Source organism: Otolemur garnettii, unplaced genomic scaffold (genome assembly GCF_000181295.1).
Source record: "Otolemur garnettii isolate 467f Iridium unplaced genomic scaffold, OtoGar3 scaffold00023, whole genome shotgun sequence".
Lineage (NCBI taxonomy): Eukaryota > Metazoa > Chordata > Mammalia > Primates > Galagidae > Otolemur > Otolemur garnettii.
The window spans coordinates 6,367,532-6,384,914 of NW_003852418.1; the positions used below are offsets into that span (position 1 = coordinate 6,367,532).

The window sequence follows — 17,383 nt, forward strand, 5'->3', positions numbered from 1 at the left end:
CCCATCCCTGCAGTGACTCCCATCCCTGCAGTGACCCCATCCCTGCAGTGACTCTCATCCCAGCCACCCTCACCTTCGTGCTGTTTCCAGACCTGCCATGCTTTTTTCTTGCCTGAGGAGCTTTGCACATACTGTTCCCTTGGCCTGGAATGTTCTTTCTGTCATTCTTCACATGGGTTCTGCTTAGCCTTCCGGCCTCAGCTTCACCCCCACCTTCTCACTGACCTGCTGATCATTTTTCTCCGTCCTAGCCTCTATCAGGCTCTTCCTCACGGTATGATGTAGTTCTCAAATTACCTGACTTGACTCCTCCCTCTTCAGGACAGCAAACTTGAAAATCCCCTGAGATTGGATTTGTTCTGTTCACCACTGGGTCCCTAGCACCTAGCATGGTGGCCGCTCTGTCACAGGCGCCCAGGAAAAAGTTGTTGAAAAGAATGAACAAAGGAAGGCGGTGGATTTTATTTCCTACAGATGTCCCAGTACCATGTCCCAAGGTGTCTTTCCAAGAATAATCCACGTACCCTCTCTGGGCCTCGCCAGTCTGGTTTGTACGTTGTTGCCAGGAGGATTAAGCACATCAATGGGAGGGATAAAATGTCTGTGGCCTGCCAGTGTTAATAATGAGAATTCTCAAACTCTCACTGTAGCAACATACCAGGCTCATTTCCAGCTGCGCCCAAGGAGGAAAGTTGAAATGAGAGTCAAGAGGGTTCATGTTTGAAATCCTCATCCTCAGGATTTTTAATCAATGCCTGACTCCCGGGGGCAAAGGCTGGTGCACCGGGCCCCTGTTTTGTCCACTTCCCATCTCCCTGTGGGGAGTGACCTTGCCTTTGTTGGGAGGGAGGTGTCACTCCCAGTTGCTTGCCTGGGGTATCTGGGGCACAGTCAGCCTGGCCTTCAGAGATAACGAAATCTCTCCCCCGCCCGTGGGAATGGTTCTGTTTAGCGAGCAGGACTTTTTGGTGACTTCTCTGAAATTACCACCTCTTTTTTTCTTTATTAAAGTGTTCGTTATGAATACTATTACCTGCCAAAGAGTTTAGGAAATGGGGGACATCACCTGTCTGCTATGATCCCGCCAGTGCAGGGATCCCACGTACACTTTCCTTTCAAAGCTTGCAAACTGCTCTACCCTTCCCTTGTCCACCAGAAACTCTTTACTCATCTTTTTCTTTTCCTGCCTAACAATGTATAATTTACCTAGTCATTAAATTTCCTGTTTATGTCCCTCCCTCTTCCCCTCCCCCATCCCCCCACTGGAATACCAGCTTCACAGGACAGGGGTCTCTGTGGCGTGCCCGTGGGTGTATCTATCCCAGCCACTCTGACTGCCAGGCCTCCAGCGTGGGCATTCCTCAGCCACCTGGCATACTCTTACATACATGTCTCTTTAAAGTTCTAGCTCAAGAGCTACCCTCTCCAGGGACCTTCCCTGCTGTCCATCCCCATCTGGGATCAGTAATGCTGTGGGCTCTCGGGGCTGGCTGCCCAACGTCCTCAGGGGACAGGGGTCTCAAAGGCTGTGTCTGGGAGCTTGGACTTTGAGTCAAGGGCGGTGGGAGTCCTGGCAGTGTGCTGCATTGTAGAAGCATTGTCATGGCCGTCTCGTGGGGAAAGACAAGGATGGGTAAGAGTGCAGGCAGGAGACTAGGCGGGAGGTGATACCTCTGGCTCAGGAGGGATCAGATGGTGGCTCGAGGCCATGCTGTCCAGTGAGGTGACCGCTCATCACATGTGGCTGTTTACACTTAAAGTAAGGTAAAAGAAAACCAAATTTTAGTTGTTCGATCATCCTGGCCATACTCTGTGGATGCAGAGCATTTCTGCCATTGCAGAAGATTCTACAGGTCCTCTCTGGTTTGGACTGGGGTGCTGGGAGAGAGTGCAGGGAAGTGGGGAGAACGGCAGGTCTCAGCAGGAAGACAACACCAGATTTGGGGACTGGTTGGATGGTGGGGTGTGGCAGGGAAGGGGTGTCAAGGGTACAACTCCAGGAAGTAGAATCCCCAGGTCAGAAAGAGCAAGCGTTTATATAGGTCCTGATTCCTGTTGACACGTCACTTTCCAAAAGTGTCACCACACTCTCCAGCAGCTTGAGAAGGTGCCCGTTTTATTGCAGCTCCCCCCTCCCCAGGCTTATTATCTTTTGAAAACCCTCCCATTGTGTATATACCTCTTGTCAAATCTGCCTTCATTTAGGCGCTAGCATGTGGCCCATGAGGTCTTTGTGATCAGGGAATTATATGTATATTAATGCAGATTTCAATAAAAAGAGTTATGTTTGCCATGGTGGTACGGCCTGATGCTGTTTAAATGCCTTTGGTAATATCTTCAATCAGACAGCAAATAGAAAACAGGAAAGTTAGTAATAAAAAATGAATTAGGACGATTAGCAAAAGGTGAGCCGCTTCCCTCCTCCGGCGACAGGCAGAGTTGACCGAGCTTTGCTGGGTGCCTTCTGTCCAAACACATGTCTGGATTATTGCAGCCTCCTGGGCTGGCCCAGGGGTCCGCTCAGCACGTAGGACTTGGTTATTGCATTTAGTTTTGCAAAGGTCATGGGCAGCCCCTCGGAGGGGCTTGGAGGGGCTTGGAGGGGCTCATACCACCAGCCTGGGTGGCCTGGAAGGAGGCCGCTGGAGGGGTCGGTGCCTTTCCCAATACCTCTGGCTCAGGGCAGACCAGGAACTTCTTCCTCTGCAGAGACATTGGTGGGTCTTGGTCCCCCTCTGTATGTTGTCCAGGGCCCTGGAGAATCTCATTTACCTCTCTTTCTGGCACCTTCCTCAGGATGCTTTTGGGGAAACTTTCCTAGCTGTCTAGGGGTGGGGGTGAGCTCCTTTCAAGAAGGAAATAGAGGCAGTGGCTCTAATTGACTCATGCAAACACTGGGACTAGCTCCTCTGGCATCAGGGAGAAGCAGAATTCTGGTGACTGAGGAAGGTGTGTAGGGTTAGAGCTCAAACCAGGACAGAAAGCTTCTACTTGGCTGATGTTGGGATTCACGCTCACCTAGGGCAAAAGGGACCGCGTGGATCCCACAGCTAGTGGGCAGGTGATTCATGCCCCCAATAGCTGGCTCACCTCTACAGCCAATGGTCAGGACTCGATGACATCTTAGTTCATTCGGGCTAAATATAACCAAATATCAAAGCCTGAGTGATATGTATTTATTTATTCTTCTCAGTCAGGGAGGCTGGGCAGTCTCAGATCAAAGTGCCGGCAGAGTCTGCGTCTGGTGGCGAATCTGCTTCATAGATAGCCGTCTTCTCACTCTGACCTCCTGTGGCCACAGGAGCCAGCTAGTTCTCTGTAGTGTCTTTGATAAGGGCACTAATTCCAGTCATGAGCACACAGCCCTGTGACCTAAGCACCTCCCAAAGGCTCCACCTCCTAATACTGTAAGAATTTCAGGGAGAATTCTGAGAGGACACAACATTCAGACTGTAGCACATCACGTCAGCATTAGTGATGTGAAGGCCATGACAGAGGGGAGGGTGCCTGTGTCACTGGCTCATCTCCACAGTGGTTGGTACCTGCCAACCTGACCCCGGCGCACCTCCAGCTTTAATGGGCATGCCCACCGCATGGTGTCTGTTAAAATGCAGCTTCTGGTTCAGCATGTGAAGGATGGGGCCAGACATTTTGCCTTTCTAACAAGGTCTAGAGGATGCTTGTCGATGGGGCATGCTTTGAGAACGAAGGCAACTGGGGGAAGCTGAGATCTCAAAGAGCAGAGCCTGGGATGAGGATTCTTGCAGGAGAGATTGGGTGGGAAGTGCTCTCAGAGAAGAGGAGCAGCGCCCAGGAGCATGCGTGCCACCAGAGGGGGCGCCCCACCTAGAGGCCAGGGCTGGGCCTTTTGCACACCTATGTCAGGCAGTCATTACGTGTGGGCTGCTGGGAGAGTGTGGGGGGAGGAGGGAGTGCCCCTGTGCTTATCTCCATCAGGCAAAGACATTTCTCCTGAGGAAGGGCCGCTATGGACCACCTAGGCAGCAGTAGCAAGCCACTGGAGGATGATGCAAAACTAAGAGAAGGGGGTCCGGTTGGGACCCCAGTATTGTCCATGCTAAGGTCTTTGCCTGAAAGTGGCCTTGAGGAATGTGGACAGAGCAGTGGGACTCCTGAGCTCTCATTTGCACTCTGCTGTGTCCCCTTGGGTGAGCCACTCCCGCTCCCTGGGAGCTGCTTGTGCTGTGGCCTCATAAAGTTTTGGTTGTGGTCGTCCTTGGTCCTTGTTCTTGGGCTGTGGGGGAGCAAGACCTCTAAGAAGGGTGGGATGGGGACACACAGAGGCGGGGGGAAGAGAGCAGGCATTTATTTAGCGTTCATCATAGGATGAGTATTTCATTTATGTTATTTATTTAATCTTCACAACAGCCCTTGAAATAGCAAGCCATCCCCACTGTGCAGATGAGGGCCTGGGGCTGGAGAGACGAGGTCATGGTCACAGTGGCTCACAGTCAAAACATGCTTTCTCTTCCTGTAGGATCATTTCACGTAGGGAAGGGCATGAGAAAGGGGACTACTGCCGACCTGTCTGGATGGAGCTGGGGGCTGGGAGGACACTGAGTGCCACGTTCTAGAGTTTGGACCCTGCATTAGGGGGACATATAGGGCTTTAGGATAGGGCTGATGCTTGTAACGTCATGCCCTCCACTGTGGGGCACCTTCCCACTCCACTTTGAGCCATCTTCTCCACACTATCTTCCCTGGGCTCATCCCATGTGTATGTGTTTTGTGGGTGGGTGGGGTTCATCTGGACCCTTCCAGGGGTGTCCAACCTGCAGCCCTCGAATATGTGAGGACCATATTCTCTGTGGTGTAAGAATATTGCAAAAATTATGCATAGACCTTTTTGTGTGTGTGCATCACTTTCATTAGTGTTTGTGTATTCAACGTGTGGCCCAGGACAGCTCCTCTTCTTCCAGTGTGTAGCAGAGAAGAAAAAAGGTTTGATGCCTCTGCATGATTTTCTGGACATTCAGGCTACTCAGGGCAGAGGGAGTCTGCTCTTGCTGTAGGTACTTTGTGGGGCAGAGGGCAGGCTAAGCTGTCAGCCATGGTCCTGTAATCATATTGCTGTCCAGGGGTCTTGGTGACAGCCAGGTGACAGCCATAGAAGTGAATGGAGCAAGGACCACAATAATTGTCCCAGGTAAAGACATCTGTGGGCTTGGAGTATGTCAGGACTTGGAGGGGAGGATTCTGTCCTGACTTATCTTCAGTTTTCTTTACTCTGTTCCCCGACTCTGTGTCCTCAGCTTTCTCTCCCAGTTAGTGCTGGAAACATCCAGATCTTTCTCCCACATCTTCCATGTAAACCTCTCTCGAGCAGGATGTTAGGGAAACCACACTCACAGCTTGGCCCCTGGCAGGAGATGCTGATATCAAACACAGAAACGCTTAGCACCAAGTGGGGTGGTGGACTTAAGTGTGAAAGGTACCAGTGGAGTGAGGGTGTGTGTGAGGAGGAACTACTATTATTGAACACCTACTATGTGCCAGGCCCTGTCCTAAAAGTCTCTTGTATGATATCTTATTTAACCAGAACAGCCCTGTAAGTTATGCATTATTATTGCCATGTCACAGATGGGTACCTTAACTCAGAGAAGCAGAGAAACTTGCTCGAGGTCACACAGCCTGTAAGAAGCAGAGTAGATCATGAACCTGAATCTGTCTGGCTTTGAAATCATGCCCACCTTGTCCAGGCGTAAGCCGATGTCATTGGCCAGCAGGGCTCAAAGCCAGTGGCCTGACCTTCCCTGCCCCCAGCTGCTTACTGGCTCCCAAGTGGTTTCTGTTGTTTTCAACTTGATGTTGAATAGATTGGGCACATGCTCTCTGCCTGTGAGCCCATCATGGCAAATGCTCTTCTACTAACTCCTCTATCAGTGGAACGAGCCACCCAAAATCAGTGGCTTGGAGCACCCGCCATTTCATTTAGCTCCTGGCCTTTCTGGTGGGACTGGTTGATCTCTGCAAATTCTCTCCTGCTTCTGTGATTAGCTGGCCAGTGGCCTGGGTGCTGGGTAGCCTTGGATGGCCTCCCTCACATGTCTGGTAGTCAGCAGGCTGAGAGTTGGAGCCTGGCCAATGATTGGGTCAGCTTTTCCCTGGTCACTTGTCCTCCAGTGGACTGGCTTGGGCTCATCCATCTGGAAGTTCCAGGCTTCCTAGCATAGTGAGAAGGAACAAGGGCCGATGTCCCAGTGCTTTTCAAGCCTTGGCTTGTGTAACATCTGCTACTATGCCACAGGGCCAAGCCCAGACTTAAGGCATGAAGAGGTGGACTTCGTCTTGCTGAGGATGGCAGCATCAGCAAGGCAGAGGGTGTGCGTGCAGGAGTGGGAAGATTCCCGGTCATCTTTGTAACCTACCGCAGCTGCTGCCGTTTTTTAGACAACAAACCTTCACTGAGCCCCTGCTATGTCCCAGGCACTGGCACTGACTCTGGGGTGAGCAGGACAGGCCTAGTGGTGTACTTACATGGCTTCGAGTCTAGCCAGAGAATAATGAAGGCTTGAAACAATGAGAGCATGACAGGTGTGTTGAAGGAAGGCACACAGGCCAGGAGCCCAGGCCACCAGGACTGTTGGGGATGCCCTCGAAAGACTAGGAGTTTCTAGATGGTGGGAGAGGGGGAAGCAGTCCAGACAGTGAGAACTGCATGTGCAAAGGCCCTGTAGGAGGGGGGACCTGGCATCCCTGAGTGCACAGGGAAAAGCCAGTCCCCTTCAAGTGTTGGCAACTTTGGGCTGAGGAAAGGAGGTTTGATTCACAGATGTCCCCTGCCTATGCCTGGGTGATGCAGCCCCAGGAGGGAGGTGGGGCAGGCCCTTCCCGCGGACAGCTGCACCAGACGTAGTGGGTTTTGTGGGCTGTGCAAGGAGGGAGGGGTTGGTGCCCACACGGGGACCCAGGAAATCCTTGTGGAAGAGGAGGGTCTTGGGCACAGCTCAGGAGGGGTCCTGTGTGAAGTGTAAGCAAGGTAAGGTAAGCAGGGTGCTGGGGAGCCAGGCAGAGGCGTTTGGGCTCAGTTCTCTTGGCCAGTGGTCTTTGAACCATGAATTGAGAATGAGGTGCTCATATCTGGGGAAAGAGTGCACACAGGGATCCTTAGCCCCCCCCCCCCCCCCAGCACATTCTGGGCCTCTAACCTTAAAACAGCCGCTGTGTTCGTGTTTCAGGCTGGGATGGCCGTCCGTGTTTCAGGCTGGGACGGCCGTCCTGGGTGGGGCCCTGATGGTTGAATCCTCCTGGGAGCTGCCTTTGTTGTCTCTAGAGCCTTCCACAGGTCCTCTAAAGGCACAGCAGGGGCTGTGGTTTTGAGGAGTCCTGGCAGGGCTGAGAGCCAAGATAAGGATCAGAAATGAGCCAGTACAGATTGGAAACACGGGGCAAGTCAGACAAATCTGAGTGTGAATCTCTGCTTCTCGCTGACACAGCCATGAGACTCTGCAATTTGCTGCCCAGCCCTGAGCCTCGGTTTCCTGATCTGGAAGGGGGGGGCAGCTCCATCCTCGGTGGGTCAAGAGAGGAGGGGCCTGTGGGCCTGAGTTAATGGTAGTCCCCTTGCTCATGTGCACCAGGCTCTTGTCTGTGTGTGGCTGAGGACAATGCAGGGACCGTGGTGACTGCACAGTGGAGAGAAGCGAACACTCCTCTTACCAGGCTCTGGGTGTCAATGAAGCTGTCTTCCTCAGAATAAACAGAAACCATGGCAACCGGGAAGTGTCACGTGGGCTGGCAGCCCATCCCAGTGGAGGCCAGGAGAAGGGCCTGCCACAGATACAGGGGCCACTCACGACTCCACTGGCTGTGCGCTGACCTATGGGACTCCCTTAGCCCTCCCTTCCTGCCTAATATGGGACTGAGAAGTTCTAGAAAAATCATTCCTGACTCTGGGTTGCTGTTCAACTGAAATTTTATCGTTACTTGGTTTTACTTTTAAGTCTTGTCCTGGAAGTCAAAGCAACCTACCCTCGCTAGCCCTCCACCGCCTCCTAATAGATGCAGTAGAAGGGCTTGCCGGCATGCTGCGGAAGTGGGCGCCGAGACAGTGGGAAATCTGCTCTGGTAGGGTGGGCGCTGGGCCTGCGGGCTCTTTCAGGCTCCAGATGTCCAGAGAGGTGGAGGTCTTAAGGCCTCAGCCCCTTACCCAGTAACTGGCAGGGCTGGGATTTGAACTCGTGTCTTCATGCAGCAGAACTTATTTTCATACCATCTTTAGCTGATGTGGGGGCTCAGTCACCAACGTGGCAAGGATAGAGCTTTTGTCAGCTCCCTGTGTGGAGGCTCCTGGCCTGTGACGCCTGCCCCCAGCACAGCGGGTCCAGGGAGGTGGTGAAGAGGCAGTAGGTGAGGTGGCCTTGAAGACAAGGGAGGTTTCCCAGCCCTTGTGTTTCTGCCCTGTGGCCTCTTTGTGCACCTCTGGTGGGAAGGACCTCTTCCCTTGCTCCTGGAAGCTTGGTCTTTCTTTAGCTGGAAGTTGTAGGTAGGGCTACCTAGAACTCCTGGCCTCACCTTCTGCTCCTGCAGCCTTCCAGACTGGATATCAGAGTCCCGGCTTGGGCAAACCCCTTGTCTCTCAGAAGCTCAGCATCCTTATCTGTAAAATAAGAGAGTCTGGGTGGTGCCTGTGGCTCAAAAGGTAGGGTGCCGGCCCCTTATGCTGGAGGTGGTGGGTTCAAACCCAGCCCTGGCCAAACAACTGCAATAAATAAATAAATAAATAAAATAAGAGAGTCCCTGACTCAGTGGACAGCGTAGTGTGGCGGGCATCTCTGGAAGGGCCCAGCACCTCAGTTCCAATCCTGTCTCTGACAGTTACCAAGTGTACACGGCTAGCAAGTTACTTAACCTCCCTGTGCTTCAGTTTCCTCCTCTGTCAAATGGAGCTAATAATCACATCTACTTTAATTTGTGTCAAGGTTTGCACAGAAGTTTCATCACATTGGGACCGGAGAAGCTGGGCGAAAAGAAAGGACCAAACCCAAGTCTATAGTAGCTCCCGTCAATTTCTGGGCAAAAGCTGAAGCCAGCAAAGGTCAGCCAGCAAATGTCAGCCCAAACTCAGCCATGCCAGAGTACAGTTCTGCTGCCAGATTCCAGCCAGGGGCAGAGTGTATGTGGAGAGGGTCGGGCTGATTAATAATAGGACAATGTCAAGGCCAACCAGGCATTTTAACAAAATGAGACTGGAATGTGGCACTGCCCATGAGCCCCACAAATGAGTCCCCACAGTGTGGTTGGAAGACAGATGAAGGCTCATTTGGGGAGACCATCTGTATAATCAGATGTAAGTTGGAATTCTTACCCTGCAGCTTGGAAGCTGTGTGGCCTTGGGAGCTTACTTTACCTCTCTGAGCCTGTAAGTCCACCGGAAAGATGAGGCAGCTAATTCATTTTTCTGGGTTGCTGGAGGATTGAAGGAGAAAGAGACAAGACCAGTGCCCAGGACACAGCAGGTGCTTGCTAAGAGTGTCTTATGGGGCATTTATACAATGTGGCCCAAAGATTCAGCCAGTGCTGCTGCTGAGAGACCCCAGAGGTCATGCCAAGCTGACCTGTTGACCTCTGACCTGTTCTGCAGAGGTTTCCTGCTGTCCTTATGGGGCAGGAAGTCAAGGCTGAGACATTTTTTTCTAAGGAAAATGAAGTTGGATGGACTTGTTTACCAGGGTGATCAGCCCAGGGGTGTGTGGAGCTTGGGGCAGGAGAGTCCTTGGGCTGTGAGTCTGAGAGCTTGGTGCAGGGTGAGATCATGGGGAGCCTTAGAAGAAAGTGCTTTCTACCCTGAGGACAGTGGGGCTCCCTGAAGGCTTTCAGATGGGGAACGGCAGATAGGGGGCCACATTTTTTTTTTCTTCAAGAAAGCTCTACTGATTGGTCTGGAAAATGAATGGGAGAGAGTGAGCTAACAGGCTGGTTTGGGGATCCAGGCCAGAAGAGTGAGGGCCAGGGTGGTAGGGATGGGAAGGAAACAGGAGGTGACTGCAGAGACCAAGGCAGCAGGGAGAAGGACACCCTCGGGGGGGTGGCCCGGGCCTGTGGTGGTCTGTGCTTTGAGTTTAAGAGGCGCATGGGATTAGCAACCACATCGTGGGCATGAGGGGCTGGGCAGGCCACCTGAGAGGCGCAGAGCAGCTTTAGTCATGTCCCTCGTCCCTCGGGTGTGATTTGTTTAATAGTAGCTCCAAGCTTCTCAACACTTAACGGGTGCTGACGGGGGCATCACAATATTGTGAAATTAAGCTGTGAAGCCGACTTCATTACCAGCTTACCTGGCGATGAAGCAGCCGCCTTAGTTAGCACTGATGGTTGGGCATGACAGAGCTAAAATTGAACTTGGCAATTACTGCTCATGAGAGGTTCTCGGTGCAGTGAAAGGAAGGTTCCGTGGAAATCAACCCCGCTAATCACAGGGTTTAAAATTAGGCAGTTACTATTAAGGCTGCTCTGTCAGCACGTGCTTCAGGGTGAAGGGAAGAGGGGATAGAAACTTGGCTCGCGGCTGACTCGGGTTACCTTGTATTCACCTGCATCAGGTTTGTTTTTTTAAGTGAGTTCTAGAAAGACTTGAGAGACTCAGTGTTAGCGTCATGGCGTAGGGGGGCCATTTGGATGATGGGTCATTTTAAAGTCCTCTTCTTTTGATTTGCATGAGCCTGCCCCCTCTTCAGCTTCGGAGTTTTCCCTAGACTTGGGAGGGGGTTCCCTGAACAGCTTCATGCCTCTCCTTGGGGTCCCCCAAGAAGGGCTCAGTCCTTCGTTGGTTCCTCAGTACCTGGAGGAAGAAAAGTTCCTGAGCCCCCCGTGGAATGAGAGTCAACGGGAAAGGCTTGTGCAGATTCAGTTGTGAGTTGGTCTGAGCTGTGTGTGCTGACTTTCATGAGATGAAAAGACAAGTCAACTCACTGCTTTGGGCCTCAGTTTCCTCATCTGTAAAATGGGGACTTGTGCTGTGCAGGCATGAAGACTGAATCAGATAATCTAGGCACCACAGACCCTCAGCATGGTGGCTGTTGATATTAACAATGATAATTATAGGCTGGACCAGACCCTTTTCATCGGTGGCAGCTGTTTTGCCAAATATTCATACCAGGAAGGAATAGTGATTCCCATCTTAAGATTAGTAAACAGAGGCTCATGGAGGATATAACTTTGTCCGGGTTCTCTGGATAAGGAAGGGGTAGAGGCAGGATTCAAGCCCAGAAGTATGGCCCCAGAGCCTGGCTATTGTCCCTGCCCCTCACCCGGGGGGACAGTTGAACAGCAAGAAAATAAGCACCCTGGACCACCTGCCTGTGTGGCTGAGGACAGAGAGGAGCATTAAAACAGAAATATCTTTCCAAAAGGGCTGCAGCTCCTCCACAGGAAGCTGAGTCATTTCTCTTTGTTTTGAACCATAACCATCGAGTTGCCTCAGAATCTGAAAAATAAAAATAAAAATAAAAAATGCTGAGTTCTTTCAAGGCGTGGGGGCCTCTCCCTAGCTTCACCCTAGATGGAGCTGAGCAGAGTGTCCACAGAGAGGGGAACCTCCTCCCACCACACTGGATACCTCGGCGCCACATCTGGAATCCAGTCCCACACTCTGGGGTTCACATTGCTGAGCCTCCATTATCCAACCCAGCAGGTGGCTGCACCTGCCCCACCCCTCTCTCCCCCATGGGGCTGCAGGGTCAAGAGGCTGCTTCCTCACCTTCACACCTGTGGACAGTGTGGTCTTGACTCTGATATTCTTCCTCCCAGCACATGTGGCAAAATGAAGTCCAGAATCTTCTGCTCCCTGGCGTAGCTCCTGCAGATAGATGGTCAAGTTCAGTTAGTGATGAAGAATGCAGGGACTTTTTGTACTTGTCCCATGGTGTCAAGTCTTCCTCTTAAAATGCTTCCTTGGCGGGGGGAGGGAAGGGAGGAGGGAGGATGGGTGGAAGGAGGGTCATTGGTGGGACCACACCTATGGTGCATTTTACAAGGATGCATGTTAAATCTATTAAGTGTAGAATGTAAATGTCTTAACATAATAACTAAGAAAGTGCGGTGAAGGCTATGTTAACCAGTTTGATGAAAGTTTCAAATTGTATATAAAACCAGCACATTGTACCCTGTAATTGCATTAATGTACACAGCTATGATTTAATAAAAAAAAAAATGCTTCCTTCCCTCTCTCTATATCCCAATTCTTTCCCTCCTTCAAATCCCAGCTTGAATGACACCTTTTTGGTGAAGTCCTCGTTCAGCCAACCCCCCTGAGGCTCTCAGCTGTGAGCACTCTTTGCTATCTCATAATTGCTCACCCACAGGAGTAAGCTAGATGCCTTGGAGGGCAGGGACAGTGTCCTCTTATACATTGCTCCAGCATCTAGAACTGTGACCTGCATGGGGATAGGGAACAGACAGAGGAAACAGAAAATGCTTGTTAAGTGAATGAATAAATAAATGAGTAAATGACAATTGAAGAATTTTTACAGACTCTCTGGTCTCCGGTGAACAAATTTAATATGCAACAAATGATATGGGCTTATTTCTGCATCAACAAAAGCCCATCATTTTTCATGGCTGCATAGTATTCCTTTGTATGGAGGGCCATGATTTATTTAACCAATCCCCTGTCAATGGACTTTAGTGTCTCATTTCCATTTTCTTATGAATAATGATGCAGTAAACATCCTTGTCCACACATACGTGGGCCTAGGAAGTTCTTTCCCATCCTAAGCATATATAAATAAATGTTCATGAATAGTTTCCGCGACCACCTATATAGCTGTGTGTTTGTGTTTCTAATTCTTCAGTGTGTCTAAAATTTCCGTCCATCTTTGTATTGTGGTACAAAATCTGCATTTTTTTTTTCCTTCAGACAAGCTCCATGAGCTTGGATCTTGGCTCTGGATCTATGGGTTTTGTGTACTTTCATTCATTGACCACCCACGGTGTATCAGGCTCTGTGCTGGGAGCTGGGACCTGAAAATGAGCAAAACCAATGATCCTGGTCGTCAAGGAGCTTAGAGTTCATTGATCTAACGAAGAAGATGAATAATAAACACAGAAACCGAAACCGTCAAAAAAATGAACAGACACCAGTTGGCTGGATGAGGGTGCTGTGGAGAAAATGATTTGGGTGCAGTTGAGATCAGAGGTGCCTGCTCTGGAGAGAGAGGAGATCTGAGAGCAGAGCTGGGAGGGTGAGAAGTCAGTTGTGGGAAGGTCTGGGGAAGAATCAGACGGAGGGAACAGCATGAGATGGATACGGGGGCTGGGAAGCAAAGGTTCTTGGTTCTTGGTCTTTTCCAATCACCCCTTCCACCTGGTACCCTCCTCCTCTGGACACGGGGGAAGTCAGCCCCCTTCGTCACATGGAACATGCTCTTCCCCAGCCTCTTCCCTCTGTCGCTTGGTTGATTGCTCTAGTGTTGAGTAATGAGGGATTTTCCCAGGATTCTTCTCACTCAGTCCGGCATACTCTCAGCTTTGTAATGCTTCTTTCAGCAGACTTCATTGCTTCTGAAGTGTCCAAAACATTAAAATTGGTTAACTAGCACCTGCACAGCACGTGACATTGCCTTGGTACTCTTTCCCCTATTTTGTAAGTGAAGAAACCGAGGCGGGGGGGAAGTCAGCTGCCCCAGCAGCCACAGCTAAGATTTGAACTCAGCTCTGTCGGAATTTAGCTGCTTGTGTGAGAGCTGAGGCGGCTGCTGGGAGACACATAATGCCTCAGGCCAGTGGGGTCCCAAGCCCAATTAAGGCTTGTGGTGGGTGACCTTTGCCCTTGGCCTGCTGGCTTCAGAAGAGTGGGAAGGAACCAAGGGAGGCTCCTATGTTTTGTTTTAAATTACAAATGTAATAAATGCTTGTGGTAAAGAAAAAAAATGAAACAAGAAAGGAAAAAGCAGCAACTGGAAAGACCTCATTTCTCCCCGGTGTAACCACTGTTAACAGCCTGGCTATCTTTTATACTGCATATCCAAAGACGCGCAGAGTTATTGTTTTTCATGAAAACGGGACCATGTCCTTGACTTTCTCTCCCGATCAGCTCCAAATCGGCACCTACCGGCCTTCCTCAGTCCATCACATTCCATAGAAGGGATGTATGTCAGAGTATTCAGCCAGACCCTGACTCTAGACAGTTAGCTATCTCTAATTCTCTCTGGAACAAGCAGCATGCATGGGCGTGCATCCATGCACTGAGTGCAGGTATCTCTTCAGGATGGATGCTCCGAAGTCTAATTGCTGAATGAAAAGGCGTGTAAGTTTCACGTGTTGACAGGTGCTGCCAAATTGCCTTCTGAAGGCCCTTCCAGTGCAACGCGGCTCCCAAGGCAGCGTGCGTGAGTGGGGAAGGCTCTGAAGCCACAAATGACGTGGAGCTGTGCTGAGACAGGGGCTACCTCCCCTTCTGCTCCCTGAGACCTGGCGTGGAGACCGCCACTAGGAGCTCCGAGCATGCAGGCCCAAATTGGGATAGAAGATGGATTTTGATAAAAGAGGTTAAATAACAGGTTTTTCCATTTCACCTTATAGGAACGGGATGGGGGGTGGGGGTGCCGGGCCTCCAGCCAATAGAGGACCAAGAGTTGTCAGGAGGGCTTATAAAGCTTGCTATTTCTGGCATTTTTTCTCTTTCTCTGCTGATTATGCAGCAGAATCGTACAGAGGCTGTCGCGGGCGCGTTCTCTCGCTGCCTGGGCTTCTGTGGAATGAGACTCGGGCTCCTTCTACTTGGAAGACACTGGTGCATTGCAGGTGTGTTTCCGCAGAAGGTAAGCGGTGGGTGCCTCCCGCCTCCCGGGGTGGAGGTGATCAGGCCGTCACTGTGGGCTGAGGACAGATGATGCCTGGGTGGGGGCAGGCAGGGACCTGGACTGGTGCCTGTCACATTCTGGAATGAAGATGCTTTGGATGGTCCAGGAGGCTTGCACTTGGCAGCTCCTTCTTGAAAAGGCGTTCTAGAGGAGGCTGGGATTGGCCTCCGGAGAGCAGAGTCAGGTTGTGGTCTGGGTGCCTAGGGTGCTCAGGAAGCATTCATTCATTCAGTTAGCATGCCCTGCAGTGGGCAGGCCAGTTGAGGATTGAGGGGTCTGGCTGATTCAGGCTGGAAACAATGAGAGCAGTGAGGGAGACAGCCAGAAGGTACCCTGGCTGAGGAGTGGGAACCTCACCCAGGTATCCAGGTGAGGAAAAGCCAGGGATGTCACCAGGAACAAAGTCTCAGCTGCCCCTTCCATTGCATTTGAAGGTTTGGGGAATCTATAGGAATTCCTCCCCAAATGTAACGAATGCCACCTTTTCCTTTTGTGAAGTAAGGATACTGAAAAATAACCAGTCGGGATCTCCGCTTGCCATACATTTGCAGAAGTAAAGACAGCAGCCAATAAGGAAGGACCTAGGTACAGTTGTGGGGGCAAACACAGGCACGTAATGGGTGGCAGAGATCTCGAGGGCAGAACCCCAGCACGAATGACTGCCCCAGCTGTCCTGCCAGGCTGTCTTGGTGATGGGAGTTGGCTGGGCTGGGGGCAGGGCTTGTTGCTGTTGATAGTGCTGTACCCAGCAGCCCAGGACGCCCGACCTCTTCTGGTGCTCTGATTAATCACAGTTGGTGAAAATCTGGCTTTAAGCATGTGTGCCTTGGAAACAGAATCCTCCTTCTCAGGTCTGTTTTCCCTCATTTTTGGAGCATCCCGGTGAATCAAGAAACCGAGAGACAGAGCTCCTGTGCCTCCTGTGACGATTTTCCCTTTCTCCACCCTGGGTCTGAGTGAGCAAGAGGCAGCAGGCTCAGGTCTGCTAGGGTAGGTTTTGGAGCCAGCTGGCCACAGAGGAGGTAGCTACTGAGAGCCTACTGTGCACCCGGGACTGGGTTAGGTACTACATTCAAATCTCAGCTCTGCTGCAGATATGGTCTGTGGCACAGGGCAGGCTCCTGGAGGCTTCCAGATCTCAGTCTCTTCATCCATAAAATAGGGACACTGATACCCACTGCCCTGTGTTGTGATGATTGTGTATACACTTGTGTATGTATGTGTGTTTATGTCTATAAGTATGTATACACACACATGAGCACACACATGACCACACACACGACCTAACACTTTGCACCAATATTGAATGAATGAATAAATGAACAAATGACCCAGAACATTGGCTCAGCCTGGGAAGAGGATGTGGCTCACACAGGGGCATGTGTTTGTGGCTGTGCGTGTGTATGACCCAGAGAGCTCTCCCGTAGTGCTCTGGGCTCTGTTTAGGAAGCACCAATGCAGGACCATGTTCATTCTATAGACCTGGCAGGTAGCAATTTCTTTGCGTCTCTGGTTACTTTCATGAGTTCTTGACTGGGGGAGGAGTCATCACAGGGACTGACTGGCCATCTTGAAGCAGAATGGATTCTTTTAGTTCTAACCCTTCCTGAATAACGTACCAAATACCAGACCAGTCCTCAGTATTATATTGATGGGGTCTTGGGGAAACAGCCGGCCAACAACCAGCATTCTGCTGAGAGCCCTGGGCTGGGGGGAAGGCCTGAGAAGAGAGGGAGAGTGTGGCTGGAGAATGGCCTCCACCACCCCTTAATTCCCTGCATAGAGAGCAGACGCTCAACCCGGGTATTAAGACCTCATTTGAGCCATGGGCTTTACTCCTTGCTTACTGTGTGACCTCAGGCAGGTCACCTTACTCTTCTGAGCCAGTCCCTTCACCTACAAAATGATGGACTGGGCTTGGCGCCTGTGGCTCAAGTGGCTAAGGCGCCAGCCACATACACCTAAGGTGGTGGGTTTGAATCCAGCCTGGGCCCGCCAAACAACAATGATGGCTGCAACCAAAAAATAGCTGGGCATTGGGGCCGGAGCCTATGGGCCCAGCTACTTGGGAGGCTGAGGCAGGAGACTCACTTGAGCCCAGGAGTTAGAGGTTGCTGTGAGCTGTGATGCCATAGCACTCTACCCAGGGGGACCGCTTGAGGCTCCATCTCAAAACAAAACAAAAAACAAAATGATGGACTGTTAGGAGGATGAAGTGGGATAAGATGCATAAAGCATGTGTTTGGTGCTCAGGAAATGAATGTGGTCTCTCTTCCTGGGGGGGAGGGACTCTGGCGAGCCTTTGACTGGGACCAGGAGGTCTGATTGGACTCCCTGGATATTTGGAGGAAGAATGAAGGTGCCCCAGGAGTGGGAAGCACAAGTCACAGGACTCTTCCTGCTGTTACTTAATTGCTGGGTGATCTTGGGCAAGTTCTTCATCCTCTTTGGGTCTCCGATTCTCTCCTAAGAATAGTTCTGGCTGGTCCCACGGCCCTGCAGTTCAGCAGTGCTGGAGATCAGGGGCATGTGGGGAGCCTCCAGGGGAGGATGCGCTTTGTGTT

At 51.2% G+C, this 17,383-nt stretch overlaps 1 protein-coding gene across 4 annotated transcripts in view; it reads left to right on the forward strand.

Annotated features, from left to right (window-relative positions):
* Nucleotides 1–17,383, forward strand: part of TOX2 (TOX high mobility group box family member 2) — a 136,864-nt gene that overhangs the window by 12,440 nt on the left and 107,041 nt on the right. The window contains exon 1 of one of the 4 annotated variants that reach the window (XM_003787611.2): nt 14,445–14,777. The exons of 2 other annotated variants lie outside the window; for them this stretch is intronic. In XM_003787611.2, coding sequence (XP_003787659.1) covers nt 14,652–14,777 — 126 coding nt within the window. In that variant the 5' untranslated portion in view covers nt 14,445–14,651. Of the gene's footprint in view, nt 1–14,444; nt 14,778–17,383 lie in introns of those variants that run through there. One more of the 4 variants, XM_023511960.1, reaches the window with a different exon arrangement.